Genomic DNA, 15287 nt, shown 5'->3' on the forward strand with positions numbered 1-15287 from the left:
AGTAGGTTCACCCCTGGGGCCAATGAGCTTTCCAACTGTGGATACTGGGCCATATTTGCAGTGCTAGGCATGTGTTTGTTACTGTAGAGCAGCCTTTAAAACCCAATCAGGGTGTGGTTGGTCTCCCCCATGACATCCACGCCACTACTGCACCCACGAGCCAATCTGGCCACGTCATCAGTTATTATAGCTCACAGAGTTCACAGCTGGGTAACACTGGTGACTCCCCCAACCCTACTCCTCAGCACTGCATAGCACTTTCCGGTACTATAACAGCTAGCCAGCAGGGAGGGCACCTCATGGTCAGTATCAGTTTGATTTCTCTATATTCTGTGACTAAAGAATATACTGTCTTGAGCATTGGAGTCCTACCACCAAGTTCTGGTGGGAAGACACACTTACATATGCTCAAAATAATGGCTCATAGTGCTTTCCTGTGATGCCAGGCACGAGGTTTGTGTGTGTTTTCTCACTGACACTCTCTAATAGCCTTAGTAGGAAATAATTCCGTGAGGTCCTTCAGGAAAAAAGACAGAGGCAGGTAGCCTGGTTCCGAGTGGAGCTAGAGTAGAGATGGGCTGCACCTACCGGACTTCTCTGCCGCTATATAACCCCGAGAGGCCAGCAGGTTATGAGCCTCTTCATGAACTGCCTCCTTCCTTTTCTTGAGACAAAAACCTTCCCAGCCGGTCTGCAATAATCATTTCAGAATATATGATATATGTAATATATCAATATACATAATCCCACCTTGCACTGTAAACATATTCATTTATTGCTAATTATATTTCATGAAGACTTGAAAAGTGTAAGGTTTTGTTTTGGTTTTTGCTTACAAAAAGTAAGCTGCACATGTTACACAGATGAGTGTTTGTCTAGCATGTCAAAGGCTCTGGCTTCATTCTTAAGTAACCACATGAAACTGGTTAGTATGGTACAAACTTACAAATCCAGCTTGAGATGGAGGCAGGAGGATTAAAAGTTCAAGGTTGTTCTCAGCCACAAAGTAAGTAGGAGGCCAGCCTGGGCTACGTGAGAAATAAATTTCACAAAAGCAATCAGACTTCATAGATTCATTGCCCTTTGCTCTTGCTATCTCCATCCTCTCAACACACACAATTAGGCTGGAGAGACACTTCAGTAGTTCAGAACATATATTGGTTACCAGCATCCATATCAGGTGATTCATAACTACCTGTAACTACAGCTCCTGCGGGGTTTTGTACCCTCTTCAGGTCTCCCCAGGCAAACACATGCACACACACACACACACACATGCACACACACACACACACACACATGCACATACACACACACACACACATGCACACACACACACACACACCACAGTTACTTACGTCATATTATTTCACATACACATTTGATTTTCTCCCCAACGTATGGCCTGGTTGTAGTCTCTGACGATAATTTAACTATGCATGTCCAGATATGGGTATGTCCACATGAACGTATCCGATCTTCTGAAGCCAGAGATAGAGACATTTGAGAGTCACCTTATAGGCGTGCTGGGAACTGAACTAGAATCCCCTGGAAGACAGTGTTCTTAATCCCTGAGACATCTCTCCAGCCTCTTCAGTCTTCTTTTGATCTAAGCTTTGCTAGTTATTCCTTTTACAGGGTCACTAGTGTATCAAAAATGTGAGTGCTATAGTTATGTTAAATCAGGACTGAAATCAGTAAACCACAAAAGTAGACCAGTAAAAATGGGAGCTTGCACAGTGATAGCTCAGTGGTTAAGAGCACTGGCTGCTCTTCCAGAGGTCCCAAGTTCAATTCCCAGCAACCACATGGTGGCTCACAAGCATCTATAATGAGATCTAATGTCCTCTTCTGCAGTGCAGAGACACATTCAGGTGGAATACTGTATACTAAATTTAAAAAGAAGAAAGGAAGGAAGGAAGGAAGGAAGGAAGAAAGAAAGAAAGAAAGAAAGAAAGAAAGAAAGAAAGAAAGAAAGAAAAAAAGAAATCTCTAAGACAAGACCCCAGAAGAGACTGGCTCACTGAAGGGTGGTCTGGATATGCTGTCGATGGGGGATGCTGCCCATCCTAGCTTTTTTTATTTAGCTCTGCTGTGCAGCGCTTACAAAGATGGCGCTTTAAGAGCCTGAGGCGGAGGAGCTCTCCTGGAGAACACCATCTCCCCTTTTTTGCCTGCCTACCCTCAATACATTCTTTAAACATCAATTTTAGCACTGGTCCCAAATCTTCTAATGTGTACTAATGTTGTTCTCCTGTGCTGCTGTGCTTCTAGGTTGGTGTGCTTTTGTTGTTGTTGTTGTTTTGTTTTGTTTTAAAAGCCATATCCTGTATTTTGAGCATACACTGCCTTACTACCCTCCTTAACTTCCCTTTTCTTGGCCTTCCCCTTCCTGCTAATCCTGTTTTCCCATAGACAGTTTCACTTCTAGTTTCATTTAATATACACACACATGATTTTGTGTGACTATATAGGATGCAGGAGCTACGAATGAGAGAAAACATGATATTGTCTTTCTGAGACTGGCTTTATGTCTCCAGTTGCATCCATTTCCCCACAAATGACATAGCTTCAGTCTACTTTATGGCTGAAAAAAAATTCTATTGTGGATAGATAGCACATTTTTCTTATCCATTTCTCTCTTGATGAACACCTAGGTTGCTTCCATAACTTAGCTATTGTGGATTGTGCTGCAATAAACATTGATGTGTAGCCATCTTTGGGAAAATGCTGATTTTGAGTCTTTGGGTAGATATGCAGGAGGGGTAGAGCAGGGCCATATGGTTGATCTATTTCTAGTTTCTTAGGAAACCTCTACACCAGTTTTCACAGAGGTAGGGCTAGTTTACATTCTCACATAAGGGCTCCCTTTTGTCCACATCCATGCCAACAGTTGTTTCTTTTCTTACTGACTGACATTCTCGCTGGGGTAAGATGGAATCCCTGTGTAGTCTGCACTTGCATTTCTCTGCTGACTGGTGAGGACGGACAGTCTTTCCATGTGTGTACTGGGCATCTGTATTTCTTGTGTCTGTTCATTTACTGACTGGGTTATTTGTGACAAACTGCCGGATGGCAGGGGCTTTGGCTCTCCTTTTCTGTATTCTAGAATCTAATCATCATTGCTCTACAAAAATTATGTATGGCTTATTGTAAAAAAAAAAAAATATGGTAGACTACAGTATATAATCAGAACAGACTGGTGGCTACAAATCTAGCATTTACTATTAAGCTGCCTCTGTTAAAAACTGAGCCTCTTGTGTTTCTGTGTGACCTTGAGTGGCTTAATAAACCTGTGATGTCATAAAAAGGAGATAATATGACCTAAGCTATCAGGTTGCTGTGTGAATTAAATAAGATAATACATGGAAAGTTCTTGGCTCCTTGTAAGCACCTGGTACGCAAAGCTACTACTCTGGAGAAACTTTCACTAGCTGTATTTATTTAATGATAAGGTGGATGTCTTTTGCACAGCAGTGAGTCTCCTTTCACAGGAAGTATTCAAGCAACCATAAATCTAAGAGTGAAGCCCAGAAGACCTCTATATGTTTCTAATCACAGAAGAGGAAAGCCCTTTCTCTTATTCAAAGCAAGTGTCTGATCTTTAGTGCTACTTGTAGCAAAGCAGAGGCTTACTGGGGGCAGGGGGGCAGAGGGGTGGGGGTGGGGGTTGCAGAGTTCATTGGGTTTAGCTGTATGGATATATCCCAAAAGGAACAAAGTATTTGTGAGCAGTTACTTACAGCTACCTTTTTATTTGTGGCCCAACCCATATGGCAAATCCGGCCCTTACAGGAAAATCTGCCTCTTTGAGAAAAGGAGCAGTTAACTCCTGCCAAAATGGAACAAATAAAACTTGAAAGTCTGTTCCAATCCTTCTGAAATGTCTTTTCCCTTTGAAAGAAGTCTATTAGTGATGCAAACACTCGGCTATCTGCAGAGATGATAATCCCAGCAAACAAAAACAGTGAAACCATTAGAACCTTCTGGTACAAGCAATGGATGCAAGTCCTGGAAACTTGGCTTTTTAAGCATGAAAAGAGCAGAGAAAGCAAGTAGAGCTGGTCTCAGTTTGGGATAGTTAAATGTGCTTATCTGGATCCAGGACTAATTATCTGCGTGTTCGGCCTAAAGAAGACAAACAGTTCCCCACCCACAGCACAGGCAGAAGGCAGGCCTGCTAGTGCCTTCAATGGGCAGAAAGAAGCCAGGAAAAGCATGCACGGTTGGGGATAGCTCAAGATAGCATAGCCTTAAGGTTTATCCTGAATTAATCTCATGATGTGCACTTCTGGGGCAAGCAACACTGTCACAATCTGATGCTTTAAGATAACTAAACACCATACAATCAGAAGCCTGTTCATGTGGTACAGAAAGGACCACTTCCCAACATCTTTTAGCCAATTAAACACGCGAATAAACACATATAGCCCAACTGGGTTGTCATGACTGGTGTTGCACTTGGCAGTGATGCTCCTGCCTCAGCTTCCCACATGCTTGGTTGGCAGGCATGTGCCACCACACCTGGTTTGGTGTAAAACAATTTGTGAGTTTAATAAATACATAATCTTACTGTAAGCAACATGATAGAAAAGTTTTAAAAACACGAGGCCATTAATTGTAAGTAGTCTGTCTTTATTCCTTAACAGTCTTGATGAGACCCAGTGTCTGAAAAGCCATTAGGCATTAGGAAACATTAGTTCTTAGGTGTAGTGCCTAAGGAGATTAGGAAAGCATTGGAGTGGCCACTTGGTTGCAGCTTTTGAAAAAGTGTAGCAGTAAAGCTTATTGAGACCCTCAACATGACCACTCCATTGCCCATGTGCTTTATAGATAACTTTTAGCAGTCAGAGATGGTGTCCTAAAGTTTGGACATAATGCTAGCTATCTGGGTCCTAAACTGGGTGGAGTGCTGGGAAACTAAGGTGGAAGCTATGGAATTTCGGGATGGTCACGTGTTTTATATTTCAGGTGTGGGAATAGATCCGGTCCAGGCCACACCCTCTGCAACCTCTTAGGGTTGCCAAGCAGCTTGCACGGTCCCCGCCCCAGCTTTGATAATCCAGCCCTAGCCCTGGACAGAGGTCAATCACGGCTTTGGTTCTGCACTGCTTCCAGCTCACGCCCTTCTCGGACTCCTATCCCCGTCCCCCACGTCCTCTCTGCACCCTGGTCAAACCAAACCCCAAGAGCCCAAGTGTCACTTCCCTCCAGGGCTTTCCTCACCTCTCTGATGGGAACCTCCTCCTCCTAAACCCAGAAGAAAGGGTCGGGGCTCTCGGTTGTAGCCTGCGGGTACCTGCTCCTAAAAAGCTGAAGCTAACCGTCCCGCACATTGCCAACTACTACCTGCTCAGGTGGCTGGGGTCACAAAGCAGCGAGTTCAACTTTTGTTACGGGAGTCTGGAGGAGTATCCTGCGCGTCCCGACAGGCGCGCCAGCCGGGAGCGCGCGGGGCCCGCCGGGAGCGCGCGGCCAACGGGATGGCGGCTGCGCAGTGGCTCCCGGGCCGGGAACGGGAGGGCGGGCGGAGCGGCGGGCGGAAGCCATGTTGGAGCTGCACCCGGAGCGAGGGGCTGCGGGCGCGCTCCTCTCTTGGTGGGTGTGACCCGGCTCCGCGCGGCGGCGGGGGGCGGGGACGCCGGGCGGCTCGTCGTGGTCGGCGGCGGCCGCGGCGTGCAGCCGGGCGATTGTGACCGGCGGCGGAGCCGGGCCGGCCGCGGGCGCTCCCTCCGTGCGGCCCCCCTGAGCGCCCCCCCTCCCCGGGCCGGGAGGGAGGCGGGGGGCACCCGGGGCCCGCCATGAACCCGGGCTTCGACCTGTCCCGCCGGAACCCGCAGGAGGACTTCGAGCTCATCCAGCGCATCGGCAGCGGCACCTACGGCGACGTCTACAAGGTGAGGGCAGGGGCCGCTGAGCCCGGGCCTGCGCCGCCGGGACGGAACAAAGGGCCGGGCGTGGGACCGCAGCCCTCGGCGTCCTCACCGGAGCCTTGCCCCGGACGCGGTCACTGACCCCAGCCTCTCTTGCGCGCAGTCCCGGCAAAGGGCTGCTCTTGGAGCCGCGACGCTCCTGGGAGTGCAGAGCAGGGCTGGGCGCTTGTTGCCTGGGCAGGGTCTGTCTGTGTGACGAACTGGGCTGCTGGGGCTTTGGCGTTTGACAAACCTGCGTGCCTGTCCGGTACCTGGGATCGTCGGTCGGTGGCTGGGACCTGCTGCCCGCCGGGGCCTGCTGGTTCTGATCTAAGGCTCCGTCGACAGCCTTAGCCTTTAGCCTCTTAACATCTGCTGGTGCCTTAGCTTTTAGCCTCTTAACTGTCAGTTCCTTGTAATTTTCCAAGCAGTCACTTTGTTTTGTAGAAAGAGTTTTGGGAGGCAAGAAAGCAACTTTGTTTGTTTGTAGGTTTGTTTCCTCCTAGAAGAATTGGGCAGTGGTGTTTGTTTATGTCAGTGACTCACAGGAATCAGATTTTCCTTTTTCTTTTTCTTTTTTGGTCAATCGAGTAATCTAGGAAGGGTACTGGTTTGACAAGGTTAGAATTCAAAGCTCATTAGCAGTACAGCGTTTCTGTTGCAAGGGGACCACTTCTAAATGTGGGAGGATAAATCATTTTTCCCAGGCCAGCTCCACTCTTGGCCTCGTGGAGTCTGCCAAGAAGGGAGGTGGATGGTGCCAAATGTGGCAGCAGTCTTGATTTAGTTGCGTATCTACTTACTCGGTAACTGAAGTTGGACTCTGTTTCACAGAACACCTGAGGGATGCCCAGAGAAACTTAGTATTACGCTGCAAAGTTTAGTCTTCACTTTGTTTTTGCCCACTCTAAAGCAGCAATGGGTTTTTATCCGTGCTTCGATGGAATGCCTAAAGTTATGTTAGCCTGTACCAGTGCCTCAGGTCTTTTGTGAGTGATATGTTTGGCTCCTTCGCATAGCACACCACTTTCCTCCATTGACAAAAAGTGTACTTGAGCATAGCTGCAGTGTATAAATTAGCAGCCATGTGTTGGTGGACTTGAGTTGCGACAACTAAAGATTGGAATGGACCCAGATTTATTTGAAGCCTTTTTTTTTTTTTTTTTTTAAACAAGACAACATTAAGTAGCAGTTTCAGTCATTTTATTACGGTTGTATTTGGTGCTGCAGAGAGGATGGTGAGGGTTGTTAGCACAGAACAGGAGGACCTGATTTGTCGTGTTCCAGTCTCTCAGCCTCTAGCCACGATCTGGAAGATGACAAGGCATTGCTGAGGGCAGTGCTGGGGGGAGGGGGGGCCCCCGCGGAGGAGGGGGAGGGGCGGCGATGCCGCACAGCGGGAGTGCGATTCAAAGGGCAGAGACACCTGTATGAATCTGAGACAGACCTAGCCTGAGCAGCCACAGAGAAGATGGCTGTGGCTCTTGTTTCCTATAGACTTTTTAGCCATGGGACTTATGGGAGTCATGCCAGTGGAGTGTAACTAGATATTTAGATATGAAGTTTTCCTTTCTTTCTTCAAAGGGGTGGCTGGGAATGTATGTGTTCACACAAACATATCTCTGGAGGCCAGGAGAGGGCGTCAGATCTCCTGGAGCTGAAGTTGCAGGCAGCCGTGAGCCACCTGATGTGGGTGCTGGGAACCAAAGTTCAGCCCTTGGCAGAACATCTCCTGCTCCTAACTGTTGAGCTGTCTTCCCAGGCCCCTGTCATTTCTTTCCTTTTCTGTTATTTTCAATATATAGGATTTTGCTCTGCATCCCAGGCTGGCCTGGCCTGAGACTCATAATCCTCCATCTATGGCCCCTTAATTGTAGAGGTGTAGATGTGCGTGACTCAGTCCAAGTTAGATTTGGACTTCTGGGCCAAGGCTCACGCTTGCTTGAGTTAGATCTGCAGAACACACCAAAAACATAATAAGAGTACCAACTCCAGAGCTGTCCTCTCCTCCACAGGTGCCATAGGACACGTGCATCACACACACACACTAAAGTAAATGTGTGGACTTTAAAACGTTCTCTCTGTCATGTCCAGTATGTATTGGAAGGAAAGGGCAGCTAGGAGGCTGTTGGAATAGTCCTGATAAGAATAATGGTGTTTTGGAATTTGGTTTTGACTAAGAAGGTAGAAATGTATCCAAATCCAAGGAGCTAATAACTGTCTGGGGGAGACCAATTATATATAGTAACCGAGAAGTTAAATTTCATGTTTCTTAAGTGGCAATGTATACAGCAAGTTTTGGTGAGTGAGAGAGAGAGAGAGAGAGAGAGAGAGAGAAAGAGCGCGCCCTGACTAACTTTGACATTGTTATCAAGCCAAGGCTGCTGTATAACATCTGCTGAGGATGTGGCCAAAGGACTGGGAGGTCCTTGATAGGAATAATTAGCCAGGTATTTCTATGCTTAAAAACAACAACAAAACAAGTCAGTTTGGTAGCACACGCCTGTATTCTCAGCCCCTGGGAAGCGGAGGCAGGAGACTGCTGGCCACCAGTTTAGGGCCAGCTTGGCCTACGCGGTGAGTATGCGTTACAGAATAAATAGCACTGTCTCAAAACAAACCCATGAAATAAAGGTGTAGTAAACCTACCTGACTAAAAAAACAAAACAAAACAAAAAAACAACAAAAAAAAGTTTGTAATTATTCTAAGGACATCTGAATGTTATAGAAGCACAACAAATTGATCAATCTTGTCAGGCATTATTGATGGTGTTTCCTGGAGTGCTTATTATCTGGCAGGTATTTGCTAGACTTTTCCTCCCTACTCCTGCAACTGTCTTGTGAGGTAGACACAGTCGAAGAAGCAGGCACAGGGAGAATTAGTAACTTTGTGAAGTTGATGGTGGCAGAGGTAGCAGCTGACTGGTTGGGAGTCTGGATTTTCCATCAGTGGGAGGCACCATTTTGTAAACATGGACAGAGTATGTCCATGACTTTCCAGGGAAGAAACTGAGGCACGCATTGCCTTCAGCATTTGGATTGTCAGCTTATTCTGGGTCTCCTGTGGCTCTTTTGTTAACTCCTCACTCCTGATAGGCAGCCAGGCCTCACTTGCTTTTGCAACCTGCCAGTGAACACCAGATCTTAGATGCTTGATTCCTACCCACCAGGCTCTTTCATTACCAGAGACCCAAAACATAGGATCACTGCGTGGTGTTCAGCGGTTATATCTCCTGCCTGCTAAACAGCCCAAGGCTGAAACTTCCTTCTTTTCTACAACCAAGTCATGTGGTGAAGATACACATTTTCCACATGGGTTTGGTTGTGCGATGTTTCTGACACACGTGCTGCTGGTGAGCTGGAGAGAAGGGAAGCGGTTCTTGTTTCCCAAAGCCAGTGTCTGTATGAGCTTTGCTCCTTAAGCTCTCAGCGAGGAGATGCTAAGAGCGTAATGGCTCCATTGAGTAAATAAATTAGACCCACTTATAGTAATTCTTGGAAGGTTGGTGTTTTAAGGGATTTTTATTTTGAAAACTTTTCCTCCCACTGCAGTTACACAGTTACTGTATTTGTCACTTGGCTACAGAGTGCTGAACCTGAGCTGGCTGCCGGCAGCTGTTCAGCTTGCACAACGGACTTAGCATCTCAGGGTTATTTTGTGGGAGACTGTTCTAACCATCACAGGTCACCTGGTGGGTTGTGGTGTAAGTGAACGACTTGAGTTTGACCCCAAAAAATATCCTTTTCTTTTCTTTCCTTCCTTCTTTCCTCCTCCTTCCCCCCTCCTCTTCTTCTGCCTGTGCAATTGTCCACTTCATCTGCACGGTCTGTGAGTACTTGATAATACACTTTTAAAAAGAGAAATTATATTGCCTTTTAAGTGCCACATAACACTGCACAGACTTTATCAGCCATGAAGCGTTTGCGCCAGGATTAGCTAGGAACTGCAAGACCAACACGTGGCGCTCTATGGTTGGGTCCCAAGAGGCTCATGAAGTGCTCTGGAATTAAGAGATTTTATGTTGGATGTGTTTGTTTTTCCTTTTTTCATGTGAAATGGCCCAGCAAGCATGTCCAGCTGTGGGCCCCTTGTGACTCAGAATAGCTATGACTGCGGCCCAAATACAAAACCATAAACTTATTTAACAGGTCTCTCTCTCTCTCTCTCTCTCTCTCTCTCTCTCTCTCTCTCTCTCTCTCTCTCTCTCTCTCCCTCTGTATGTGTATGTGTGTGAGAGAGAGAAACAGAGACAGAGATATCTTTTTTCTTTAGTAATTTGATTCCATGGTTCTTAAGTGTGAACTTTTTAGATGCCTATGTTGTGTCACATGTCAAAAGGTTGGCATATATGTGAGCATTCTTGTCATTCTCCGTGAGGTTAATGACCTTAGGTTTGTCACTGGAAAAAAAAATTGGACGTTCTATATAGATGATACTGCCTGCATGTAATATCTTCAAGTGTTGTACTGTCTTTCACAGGCATGGCACTTTCCCAGTTAATTCAAATTATCCCTACAGCTAAAGCCTTTGCTTTTCTAGATTTATAGAACCTAGGTAGGTAACCTGTTATGTAGTTTCATGACTGTCTCATGAAACTACATGTGCCAAACCCTGTGTCCTCTTGAGTTCTAGCGTTCTGCCTCAGCTTTGACAGTGTGCTATGGCTTGAGTCATTGGAACCATCTCTGACTTCAGAATTAGACTTTCAGGCAGTAGTAATAGTCTCTGCACAGATGATTTCTAAGCCTGGGTGGATGCTTCAGGGAAAGCCACACCATGGGTACAGCAAAGGCTCAAGAGGCAGTGAGGTGGTTCAGCAGGTAAGAAGAGCTTGCCTTAAAGCTTCACAGCATGAGGTTGATTCCACAGAGAGGTGGAAGGAGAGAACTGACTCCACAAATGGGACCTACAACAATAACAACAGCAACAATAATAAAGGCTTAGGAGTCCTGTGTTAAATAGCTTGACCCAGCAAACTAATTTTAGCTTGGCTTGAGGATTCTTTTTTTTTTTTTTTTTTTTTTTCTTGGGTTTTCGAGACAGAGTTACTCTATGTGGCCCTGGCTGTCCTGGACTTGCTTTGTAGACCAGGCTGGCCTTCAACTCACAGAGATCCACCTGCTTCTGCCTCCCAAGTGCTGGGATTAAAGCCCGTCCCGGTTTCAGGATTCTTTATGATAGCTTTTGCTTCTCCTTAGAACTAGTGTCTTGTAGGACATACTTTGGAAATGCTGGCATTAATTTTTTTATTTACATATGTATGAAAGTCATTTCCTCAGAAGTAAAGGCTACAGGCCCCAAAGCTGTACTTATTGGCCATCTATATAAGATTTGAAATAGGATATTGAACAGGAGAAAACATGGAGGCATAGTCAGTGAGTCAGAAAATCAATGTGTATGTATTGAGGGAAATGTGTGTTGGCTTTCTTGTGACTGCATCTTTCAAGGCATCTGGATTAATGTCAACAAAGACTAGTTTTTCCATTGTTGTTAGCATTTGCAAAAATAGACGGACACTTTTAGCCTAGGCTGCCCAGGCTTCGGCCCCACACCTGTTTACACCTGTTGTTAACTCTTACTTCTGATGAAGAATGTGAAGACCAAGCACCTGGGGACAGCTGAGGGTAACTAGACTGTGGCGAGCTGGAGTTCTGCCCACTTTTACTCCTGTGGAAAGCAAAGTCTAGAGCAGAGCTTCTTAACCTGTGGGTTGTGACCCCACCCCCAGCCCCAGCCCCACCCCACTCCCACCCCCAGCCCAGGGGGAGGGGGGGATTGAATGACCCTTTCACCCAGGACCATTGGAAAACCCAGATCTTTACATTAGGATTCATAACAGTAACTCATGAAGTAGCAATGAAAATTTTATGACTAGGGGTCACCACAACTTGAGGAACTGCATTAAAGGGTCATTAGGAAGGTTGAGAACCACTGGTTTAGAGACCCCAGAGGAAGTGTTTTTGAACTTAAAAAGAATCTCATCTGAAATCAATGAAGTTGCCTTCCCCAGCATCAGGGGCTGTCTGAGGTGAAAAGGAACAGGGAAACAGATTTGGGGGTGATTTCTCTAGCAAGCCTTTTTAAAAAGCAAGCAAAGTCAGATTATCAGCCTTAGATACAGGTCTCGTTCCTTGAAGGGAGTGTTTGCCTCCAACCTTTACTTGGTGTGTGTAGTCTCTGTAAATTCACATCAAATGCGTGATTTTGTATTGAGATGAATAATTGGTAAGTTCCCTTGTGGAAAAAGGATTGAACAGCCATCATACACTGAACAGCTGTAATATAAAAGCTGGTGTTTTAGGGTCTGTGAGTGGTAAAAATGACAGGGCTTGGTACGTAGGATTTATAAGAAGATAAAAGGTATGCTCATTTTTAGTTACCAAAGTTTGAGGCCAAAACCTTACTGGTTTCCTCATTGTATCACAGTGAACCTTGTTCTAACTTCAAGACTCCCTAGCTGCCCCATTCTCTCCACAGCTAACCTCTCTAGTGTCATGGCAACTTCAGGAGCAGGGTTCTAGAGCCAGCTGCCTGCTTGTCATCATCTGCCAGCTCATTTCTCCTGCTGCCCTCACACTCACTCTACTTCTGCACTTCTGCCTCCGTCCGCCTTTCTTCCTGGCATCTGTATCTCTTCATTTCCATCATGTCTGAGGGTGCATGGTTAGTACAATCAGAAACTTACTTTATAGGTAGTATTTGCAAGTTCAGAGATCCCTTTTAGTAAGTCTGTCTGTCACCCTCCACCCACTGTCTTTCTGGAAAAGATCTAGATTTGGTAGAACTGGAATATTTGGAGGCCTTCACTAGGAATACAGGTAGTGCCGGGCGTGGTGGTGCACACCTTTATTCCCAGCACTCAGGACACAGATGCAGGCAGATCGCTGTGATTTCGAGGCCAGCCTGGTCTACAAAGCAAGTCTAGGACAGACAAGGCTACACAGAGAAACCTTGTCTCGAGAAGAAAAAAAAAAAGAAAAAAAAAAAAAAAAAAAAGAGGAAGACAAGTAGATTAGAATTAAACAACTTGGCACCAAAAGTGAGTATTTCTTTAGAATGAGAACTCCCAACAATATGTTGTCAACTTAGAGGAAGGCCCCTTTCTCCTGGGATTTAAGTATCTGATCAGAGTGTCCATATGAAATAGTTCCTGATAGCAGCCTGGCACCCTCCACAGAGATCCCTCTGCCTGCCCCCAGCAGCTCTCAGGATTCAGAGAAGCCTGTGCAAGCACCAGGCTCTCATTTGGTGACATTCGTAGAAAGTTCAGGTCGGTTCATTTTTCTTTATTTTCTCATTATAGCATGTGTCACTACCTGTCATGTCTTGCTAGAGCATAAATCCAGAATGATTCTACTTGATTCCGTGCTGTATCTTGAGGGCCTACAGGAGTGACTGATAGTCTCACAAAAGGAATGGCAGGTACATGAATGGAGAAAAGAGATCATTGTTTCAGACTGGCAGAAATCACAGCAGAGGAGTGGAGTTGGGGCGGTCCCAAGGCTCTGGCACTGGTGGCATCAGAGCGACTTAGGCATTGCAGAGCTTAAGGCCTAAGTTAAGTCAGTAAGCTTAGTGTCTTTTCTGTATGATAAGCAGGGCTCAGAGTTACTATTTACAGAAGCCATTGTCATTTTGTGTTAAAATTCAGTGGCTGAAAGTGGGTTTGATACCCCTCTAATCCAGAAGTCTGAAATACAAATTAGTCCAAACCCCAGAGTGGTGTAGCACTGCTGATATCACAAGTGGGAAATTCAATCCTGATCTCACTGGTTGGTTGCAGCCTGGATGCAGGTATGGTGAGAAGACACTGAGTAATCTTTCCTCTAGGCTGTCTGTACATGTGAAACAGGTAAATGTCATGTTTAGACTTGGTCCTGTCCCCAGGATCTCACTGTGTGTATGCAATCATTCCAGTGTTTGGAGAAATCCAAAATATTTTGGTTCAAAGTTGATAAGGGATTCTCAACTCATAATAACTCCACCACTGGGTTCTTCTTACATGTTGCTGCTTGAAAATATGATTGAGTTTTTAGGAAAAGGACTTTGTTCACCAATAGGAAAAGAAAAAAACAACCCCTTAATTTCAAGAAATGGAATCATGATTTCTTTTTGCTGTTGTTTGGTTTTCATAATCTGGTTCTTTTTTTTTTTTTTCATAACCTGGAAAAGGCTCTGTTTCTATTGCAACTACCTCAATCTGAGATTATATGTTAGGGTTCCCAGTGCAGCAGTGCTGCCTGTGTTTGTCCTGAACTGGTTTTTAGTAAGACGTTTTGTTGTTATTGTTTAAATTCTTCTTTGGTATTTGGAGTTATAAGATTTTTTTTCCCTTGTATAAATCCTCCACCTTTCTTTGCATGAACACTCTCTTCACTGCTTATAGACTAAAGGATATATGCTTAAGCCTGATAGTCAAGGCTCTGTCCGTTTTGCCCAGTGGTCTCAAAAGAACCACTTAGATTTAGGAAGCTGGGAGGAGGCAGCACAGTTATGGTGGCAAATAGCATTTTGTATTGTTCTGAAAATAGTTTTGACTTCCTGGACCAAAAAGAATCTCAGGAAGTTTCAGGGATACTGGGACTGTGCTACAAGGTTATCTGGAATAAGCTAAGGTTAAGCGTTTTAGCTTTGACACTATAACAAAATGCCCGAGAGAACCAACTGAATGAAGGAGAAAGCTTAGTTTGGCTTAAAAGGTTTCCATGCCTGGACACTTAGCCTGGTTCCTCTGGGCTGTGGCCATGCAGTAGAATATCATGGCTGTGGCAGTGTTGGCCAGGGAGGCTTGTTCTGACCCCAGCAGAGAGGCAAAGAGTAATGGGAAGAGGCTGGCCCCAATCCCCTTTAAGGCTTTGTACAAGAACCAAAAAAATCAGTTCCTTTCAAGGACTGAAACATTGTTAGGAAAACATGAAAAGTTCTGGCCACTTTGAACAATGCTACAGAATCAGAGAGTAAGTTCGTTCATTCTTTCTTTCTTTCTTTCTTTCTCTTTTCTTTTGTTTCTTTCTTTTTTCTGGTTTCTTGAGACAGGGTTTCTCTGTGTATCCTTGGCTATCCTGGACTCCCTTTGTAGACCAGACTGGCCTCGAACTCACAGAGATCTGCCTACCTCTGCCTCCCTAGTGCTGGGATTAAAGACAGCGCGACCACGCCTGGCCCATTCTTTAAAAAGTATGTGTGGCTGGACAGGTGGCTCATCAGGTAAGAGTATGTACTGCTCTGGCAGAGGACCTGGGTTCAGTTCCCAGCACCCATGCCAGGCAGCTCATCATCGTCTCTAGCCCTGCTTCAACACCTCTGGCCTCGAGGGCACCTGCATGTAAATGATGGACAGGCATGCATAATTATGCCTGTATGCATAATTAAAT

The 15287-nt window shown here is 45.6% G+C and overlaps 1 protein-coding gene across 2 annotated transcripts in view; it reads left to right on the plus strand.

The window, feature by feature from the left end:
* The first annotated feature begins 5709 nt into the window (after nt 1-5709).
* Map4k3 (mitogen-activated protein kinase kinase kinase kinase 3) overlaps nt 5710-15287 on the plus strand; it is a 153525-nt gene continuing 143947 nt past the window's right edge. For both annotated transcript variants that reach the window (XM_051163766.1, XM_051163854.1), the window contains exon 1: nt 5710-5897. In XM_051163766.1, the coding sequence (XP_051019723.1) occupies nt 5802-5897 (96 nt within the window). In that variant the 5' untranslated portion in view covers nt 5710-5801. The remainder of the gene's footprint in view (nt 5898-15287) is intronic.

This window comes from Acomys russatus, chromosome 1 (genome assembly GCF_903995435.1).
Source record: "Acomys russatus chromosome 1, mAcoRus1.1, whole genome shotgun sequence".
NCBI lineage: Eukaryota > Metazoa > Chordata > Mammalia > Rodentia > Muridae > Acomys > Acomys russatus.